Raw genomic sequence first — 8,926 nt, forward strand, 5'->3', positions numbered from 1 at the left:
ATGCGGGAATGTTAGAAGTGTTCTTGAATCAATTCGACGAATGTGTTAAAAGGATAAACGACACTTTTACAGAAGGTTTCCAATTGTACCCCGAAAGTGAGAAAATAAAAGAGATACACACATTGTGGACTGAGAAGCTGAAAAAGTTTGGATCGACATGTACGCCAACTGCACAACCACAAACTCCTACGGATAAAACACCAGAAAAAAAGGCAAATAAGGAGAATGTGGATATGTCACAGTTGTCGCAGTGGACACCTTCATTGGTAGAAGAGATATGTAAGACAGTTGACAAGACAACCACACCGACGGCTCAGCTTACAGTAGTGGAGCAGTCCGCACTCGTCGTCACACCGATCTCCCAAAAAACACAGGAGGAATATGAATATTCGATTAGACGTGGGCAGCTTATACACCAGTTGGACCTTGGAAAGCAGAAATTAAGACCGCAAAGACAACCAGAATTGACCGATGCTCTAAGATCTCCATACGTGAAGCGGGCAGTAGAGATTAGGGCAAAGCTTGAAAACGCTGAGGTCTCGGTCAGCTCATACATGTTTTTAGCCTGGGGTTCAATGTGGTATGTTACAAAAAATGCCATTTATAATACGAATGTTTCTACAAAATATTTTCACATAATATGATAACACATTTATTAAAACACATTTGTATACATTAGGGATGTTGTGTTTAGAACTAAGAAAGGAGTGCCGGTTATGAGATCTCCGCTCGAATCATTAATGCCGGGAATGGAAGTGCACATATTGGTAATAAGCGCATGGGCGGATTTGTTGAATTATGAAGAAAAATTCAAGCAAAAGGGGAGCATTGCACGCCTGTTCTGTTCAGTAAATATGTTGGTAAGGCTGATCATAATGAACTTGTAATATAAGTTTACAACTTTTGTAATGTTGTTTAACGAAATGACTTTGAAATGCAGAATGAAGAAGACTACATAAAAAATGCAAAAACCAGGGCAAAAATATTCGCAGAAAACATGGAACCGGTTTTAATTTCTGCTGATGTGAAAAAGATACCTGACAGGTCGCTCATCTTTGTACCAGTCTTACACGACGGTCATTTCTATTGCGTATGTTTTAATTTAAGGGACATGAAGGTAGAGGTATTGGACAACAACGCTAAGGATATCTCAATGCAAGCCAAATACAAAAAACGGCCGGAAAAATTGGTACGCCCCTCTATATATAAACTACAAATGACCTTTGTTATAGAAATGCATGCCATTTGATTACAACTTTGTTAAAACACAAAAAACAAAAAGTTTAAAATAGTTCATAAAGTTCTATAAAGTTTGATGTTAAAACACAATTGATACTGAATGATGTTAACTTAAAACACACTTTATCAGAATTTTAAAGTTTGATGTTAAAACACAATTGATACTGAATGATACGTTATCAGCACTATTAATACTTTAAAACACAGTGTAATGTGGCAATACATAGTAACAAATAATATTAACTTAAAATGCACTTCATCAGAATTTTAAAGTTTAATGTTAAAACAGAATTGATACTGAATGATACGTTATAAGCACTATTAGTACTTTTAAACACAGTGTAAATACCGGTATTATGAACTTAAAACACACTGCAACAGAATTTTAAATTGTTTCCCTTTGTTAATTGATATTGAATGATACGTTATAAGCACTATTAGTACTTTTAAACACAGTGTAATACCAGTATTATGAACTTAAAACACACTGCAGCAGAATTTTAAATTGTTTCCCTTTGTTAATAACCGGTATTATGAACTCAAACAATTTAATCAGATTTACAGCAGAATTATACTGAATGATACGTTATAAGCACTATTAGTACTTTTAAACACAGTGTAATACCGATATTATGAACTTAAAACACACTGCAGCAGAATTTTAAATTGTTTCCCTTTGTTAATAACGGTGGTGCATTTACATGAATTTAGTTTAAAACAAAATCTGATTAAATTGTTTATCATGCAGCGTGATGCTTTATCGGTGTACTTGGAACAAATTGGGCATCCAGCGGGTGGGGTGATTGGTAAAGTTGAACCAGTACGATTGGAGATGCCATGGCGTACAAAAAATAATGTAATCGATTGTGGCGTTTTCCTGATGCGCCATATGGAAACATACAAGGGCGTAGCTGGAAAAGATTGGGAATGCGGATTCTCAAACGAGTGCACTAATGCGGGTGAGATTTCATACAAGCAGCGCCAAGAAATTGATGATCTCAGGCATAAGTACATTACGAAGATGCTCCTAAGTGAAGCAAACGAGCACAGAGGTTTTGTTAAAGCTGAGGTTGCTAAATATAACAAGTTGTCGGCCGATGAAAAAAAGAGGCTAGAAGCAAAAGCCTTCGACGCAATCAATGAAAGATTGGATAAGTAACTTAAAATGTGATGTTTTCGTAAAACACTTTTGTTGCCGGTGGTTTGTTGAAGTAATGTTGGATGTTCTACAAAAACAGTTTTAACATTTTGTTCAGTGTATTCAGTTATCTTTTGGAATTTATAAATTAGAATTTGTTTAGTGTGTTCAGTTATCTTTTTTTTTTTTTTTGTGTTTGTTGTCTATAAAAATGTCAAGTATAACAGTTTTTATGTCAATAATGTTACTTTTTTCCGATGTACATAAGATATACAGTTTGTATTAATGTATTTCCTCTTAAAACACAGCCTATATACATTATGAAAATACCGTGATCTGGTAACCAGCCTATACTATGGGAAAACACTGCATGCTAAGATAGTAATAACCATGGGAAAAAACAAAAATTAATTTACTGTTAAAACACATCAGTAAAAGTAAACTATAAAAAATACTGACTTCAACCTCAATAACTGATAAAACACATTACATAAAACATGCTGATGTTTTCTCAGGAAGTTAAAACACATTGTAATAATTTAAACAAAGTTGAAATACTGTGATCTGGAAACCAGCCTATCAATTTCATCAACTCTCTATAATTTAAAAAAAATTCAAACACTTTTGGAACAACTTAAACTATATACCAAAACCACGAACAAATCAAGCATCATATAAAACACAGGAGGCTATTTAAAGAAAAGGTTAACACTAAAACACAATGCAACAATAACATAAAATGACGAATCCAACAAGTCTTAAAATCAACAAAAACAAATCCAAAACAAACACACGATAAAAATAAAACAGAATATTGAATAGTTTAGCAACAGACTTAAAATTTTGATAAAAAAGATCCTACTCTACCATGTCTTCATCATCCATATCTGCATCGTTTCCAGATGTGTAAAACACATCATCAGCATCGTTTGATCCAGGACCATCCCCTTCAACAACTGTAGCATCGACTCCTTCAGCAATTGTATCTACATTACCTTCAGCATTCCGCGAACCACCTGCCTCAGGCACAACCACGGTGTATTTCCAACACGTTACTCTGTTATGACCATATTTTTACATAATGAACATTGACGACGTTTACTTCCAGACTGACTTATGGCTCGCTCCTTTTGAGATTTAAGGCGTTTATGAGAACCACAACCTTTGAACCTGGTACCAACTGGAACACGGATAGTGGCCGTGCTCTCTGGAGCAACTCCCAGCAGTTCAGCAAAACGATTACGTCGTGTCTTGGGAGGTGCATTTATTTGAGCTTCATCAGCGACTGACATAAACTGCTTGATATGATCACGAAAATCAGACAACTGATCAAATTTTGAAATCAACTTGTTCACAACATACTCAGTTGCGTGACTAATCTCACGAACACAACGGTTAACCTCCTCGCTACGATCTGGATCTCCACCATCCGTAAGAATGGACCCGGGGGAACTATTTGGAACAGCTTCACGCGTCCAACGCCTCAATATATATTGTTTCGGAAACTCCCTTACATCAAGAATCCGTAACACACAAAAAATGTGACTGCACAACAATCCAAACTGCTCAAACCTGTTGCAGTTACACTTAACAGTAACATCCTCCTTGCGTATCATAACCTATAACATTTAGTATCCATAAAACACAGTTCATATAAAAGATGGATAATTTAAAAAATAAAAATAATGTATACATAAAGTAAAACAAAATATCACCTCGAAAAACGAAGAACATGGCTGATCGAGATCCTTTATAAAAAACTTAATGAAATCACCGACGTGATCTAATCTGACACTAGTACAACGATGAATAGCATGTTGAATCTCGAGTTGAACATCAAAAAATATGGTTCTGGTATATATCTGAGCTGCTTGCTTCTCGAGAACAAAATCACTCCACTCTCCAGGGTTGGTGTATCGAGTGTCATGATCGTTTTTTCGATGCTCGTGTCTTTGCGCTTCAATAGCTGTGTCGAAGTGGCTAAGAAATTCAACCAAGGTGCACTTTGGATTGCTAATCTTGCCAAAAAAGTGATTCTCGCTTTCAGACCTAGATGATGTCCGCATAAGACTAGACATTTCTTCTTCGTGATAGTAAGCTGGAATCCATGATTCGCGTAGCCCGTATATATACGTCAGCCATTCATGGTCGGTTAAACCGAAATCCTTTAAAATAGCAGCCCATTCAGTCTCAAACGCTTCGGGCAATAGAGAATCAGTCCAAACAACTGCAGACAGTCTTTTCCTGAAATCTGTATTTGAATACAGGGCAGCCCCGACCTAAAGGAACATTATATGCATGAATGTTAGAAAACAAAAATTAAAACACAGTAAAAAATACACATGTAAAAAAAGAAAAAACTGTCATATAACAAACAGACCTTTGTAGTGAGTTTATCCATGATTATACACATACATAAGCGATGCCTAGACTCAGGCCAAACATCCGCTATAGCCCTTTTCATTGCAGGGTCTTGGTCAGTAACGATTACGGGAGGCGCGTACCCACATGCGTTCTTGATCGCCTTATGTAACCAGCTATACGTCTCTGCCGTTTCAGAACCGAGAATTGCAGCACCAAGTGTGACGTTCCTATTGTGATTATCAATCCCAGTGAAAGGGACAAACATCATGTTATACCTGCAAAAACGAACAATCAGCGGTTACAAATAAATCATAATGTATTTATAACACAGTAGGCTTTAAAACATAATGAATATATAAAAAAATGAATCTCGTCGTTACTTGTTACGCTTGTAGGTAGCATCAAATGATATAACATCTCCAAACATAAAATAATTCTTTTTCATATCCTCGTCGCCCCAAAAAATGCACTTCAACACACCTTCGTATGTCGTTTCATATTCACACGAGAAGTTCGGTAAAAACTCATTTTTCCGCATCAGTCGCTTGACAAACATTTCAACATCAAGCTCTCCGATAAAAAGATTTAATTCTTTCTTGAAATTTTTAAAATCGACTTTAGTCGCACCGACTTTGTCGAACCCACCATACACTTCCTTCATAATGTTAAATGCACGAACAGGACCAATGTTGAGATGTGACATCTTGTTTATCACATCTTCGTGTGCACGATTCATACCTCTGTTTTCCTTGAGAAGATGTAAATCTTCTTCGTGCACAAAATCATGGTTGTGCGCCTCTGTAAAATGATACAGCAGATACTTCTTGGCATCGGTAAGCTTTATTCTGATCGCAGCTTGGCATCCGGTCCTTTTGGATGGTACCCTACGTACCCACCTATCAGACGGCTGTTCGACTAAAGTATCGACCGGTCGAAACTCTTTTTGACCCTCCTTTGAACAAAAAAAATACTTATTTATAACAATACCACGGTTCTCGTGCTTTGTGCCCTTCCTAACAGTCCAACCTCCAGCTTCTGCGTATGTTTTGTAAAAGTTATATGCATCATCAACTGTGTCAAATAACATGCCCTCTGCTGGCGTCAAAGAAGAGGGTGAATCTGGAATATATCTCTTTGTTCCAGAGTTTGGAGAGACTTGTTCAACACCACGTAATTGGTAACTGGGTGCATCTACAACACATGACAAAAATTGAGCATATAACACATCTATAAAAACACAATGAGATGAAAACAAAACAAAAAAAAAACAAAAAAACAAAAAAAACCAGGGCAAAGTAAAAAAACATACTGACCGTGCTACCACCTAGTGAACTTATATAACACACCAAAACAAAAAATCTGACCTGAATGCTAAGAAAGTAATAACCATGGGAAAGAACAAAATAATGCAAGTTAAAACACACCATTCAATGAAAAAAATAAAAACGTGGACTACAACCTCAAAATCTGTTAAAACACATTACTGTTAAAACACAACATACAAGATGGAACTATAAAAAACATTCACTTCAACCTGAATAACTGTTAAAACACATTACTATTTAAAGACACCATTCAATGAAATTATACAAAACGTTGACTACAACCTCAAGATCTGTTAAAACACATAACTGGTAAAACACATTACTGTTAAAACGCAAAAACCAATACCAAAGATGTTGGTTTGCCACATAAATTACACATACGTATTTTAAAACACACCATGAAATAACTTAAGAAAAACAAAATAATCTTCAGATTACAAAACATCAGTCACCTATATAGAATCATTAAACACTAAAACCTCAACCTCTCTGGCTGTTTAAACACAGCATCAAGAAACAAACTGACGATTTTACAGAAAAAATGATAATAAACAACACAAAAAACTACAAAAGTAACTGTAATTACCATCCCCACCATCAACAAGAGTGTTCGAAGCCATGATTTTTCACACTGAAAAAATATTGAATATGAACGATGTTGGTGAAGAATAGAATGATCAAAATTACAATATATAGATTTTGTTTCGTGTTCGTGATATTTGGAAGAGATTTGGATCTCAAAGAAAAAACTATAATCCCGAAAAATATTGAATGTAATCGGTTACACATATGATCATGCAAAAAATAGTTATTTGAGATAATTACCAAAAATAAAATTGATATATGAAATTACATGTTTGCCCTTCTAGTTAAAATTCATCCATGACACATGTCTAATTACTATTGCTTCCTAGACTTTCTAGGAAAAATAGACTTTCCACATAACTCCTACATATATATATATATATATATATATATATGTGTGTGTGTGTGTATTTATATTTGTGTTAGTGTTAGGGACATGATGAGAAGGAAAATAAGAGAAAAAGCTTTCACACAAAGGGCTACGAATGGGTATGGTCCTAAATCATGTGCCGATGTACGCAACAACTAGCTTGTGCCGCACGCAGAAGGCCATACCCAAAACAAATGAACTTAATATTAGTCACTTTCAAGATATTCGCGTATGCCTCAGCAACGCAAGCCTGTGCATGCCAGTAAAGCATAATACAACCAGTACAAGTGACAGAGCATGTAGCCTATAGGCGCACGTCAGACTGTGTCCTGTAGAGCCATACGATGAGCAATCGTGCAGGAGACAAGAATTACAAAAGGACGGTGATGTGTCATCAACCACCGTGTGCCATTCAATGCTCCATGATCTTCATTAACAGCTGATGACAAGCCCGACTACAAGGACAACTGTCAGGCCACGTAGATCCAATCATCGTGCGCCAACTTCCCATTCTCCTGCAATTGTGCCTATGAAAGACTATAAGTTGAATGTTGATATGAGTTTGAGGGACAATGTCAAAGTTGTTGACAAATACGAATCGATGAGGATATTTTGGACAAGTAGAACTTGACAGTGGATCCAAATATGATGATGAGGCCAATAGTATCAAAAGGCATGATTTAAGGTTTTTGAGGAAACAAAATGTAGACAACAACAGTTCCTATCTAGGTTAAGTATTTGGTACCAAACAAGAAGCAAAGGAAAACATCAAAAAACACATTGTTGAGACTAGAAGGCTGATCAAAATTGTGAAGGATGACAAAAGAAGGGTTGGGGTTGTATGTCAAGGTGAGATGCCTTGTTTTGAAGTTAAAGAAGATGGTACTCAGGTCCCTAAAGACAGCTAGGGTTTAATAGAAGTGAAAGGGATAGATGAGGGGCCAAAACAGGAGAAAGGTAAAGAAGAAGAAGGATATTGTTGGTGGGAGGGGGGAAAAGACAAATCCTTAGCAATATCAATGTCCATGGGTGCTTTTAATATCAAAAGATGGGGACAAGGAATTTTTGTAACACCCCGTGTTACCGAATGTCAAAGTCAAAGTCAAAATCAAGATTGACTCCTCTGACCATAGTTAGTCTACTTTATGTTTGCGATTGCGTTAGTTGTATTATGTGGAGTAAGTGTTATTAATCAAAGTAATCGAATGATCAAATCAATGCGAAACGCTAAACGACTGTGAATGGTAGGAAGTAACAATGCGATAAAGTCAGTTAATCAATAATCGAGCTAATCTAATCATCATCGAACTCGAGACTCGAATTACGCGAATTCTGGTGTTAGTATACGTGCGTGTGTGTGTCTTATGTGTTACTTGTGCATGTTTACTTTATGTTATGTGTGGTAATCAATCGAAACTCGAATCAAAACTCGAAACTCAATCGAACTCAATCAAAATCGAATTATGATAATTGGTGGCGAAAAGACAGCGCGAGACTTAGGTGATTGTATGTTAGATATAGTGGCTGGGATTAAAAGTAATTTGAATAGGAAACTCTATCGTACATGCATCGTCCTCAATCGAAATCGAAATATCAAAAATCGTCGCACCGAACGCTAGAATCAGGCAGCTGAACGATCAGGCTCCCAGCCGATCGAACAGCCCAGCCGATCGGACTGCTGTCCGATCGGACAGGCTATCCGATCGGGGTGCCTGACCGATCGGCCAGCCCCTTTCCTCTTTTGGAAGCCTATAAATACCCCTTGTCACTTTCAAACTTTCTACTTTTGGAAACCTCTGACCGACCAGCTCGTGCTCCCCTTCTTTTCTCAGATTCCTTCCGATTCCGGTAAGATTTCATCCTAAATCTTGTACTTCCTTGATCTATACACACTCCTACACCTTT

The 8,926-nt window shown here is 36.7% G+C and overlaps 1 protein-coding gene across 1 annotated transcript; it reads right to left on the reverse strand.

The window, feature by feature from the left end:
* Nucleotides 1–3,235: 3,235 nt before the first annotated feature.
* LOC118490566 (protein FAR1-RELATED SEQUENCE 5-like) lies at nt 3,236–6,686 on the reverse strand. The gene is made up of 6 exons (XM_035988271.1): nt 6,653–6,686; nt 5,122–5,968; nt 4,758–5,016; nt 4,093–4,656; nt 3,548–3,996; nt 3,236–3,434 (listed from the first exon to the last, which is right to left on the reverse strand). The coding sequence occupies exons 1-6, from the start codon at nt 6,684–6,686 to the stop codon at nt 3,236–3,238; spliced, it is 2,352 nt and encodes a 783-aa protein (XP_035844164.1).
* Nucleotides 6,687–8,926: the final 2,240 nt, after the last annotated feature.

This window comes from Helianthus annuus, chromosome 1 (assembly GCF_002127325.2).
Source record: "Helianthus annuus cultivar XRQ/B chromosome 1, HanXRQr2.0-SUNRISE, whole genome shotgun sequence".
In the NCBI taxonomy this organism is placed as follows: domain Eukaryota; kingdom Viridiplantae; phylum Streptophyta; class Magnoliopsida; order Asterales; family Asteraceae; genus Helianthus; species Helianthus annuus.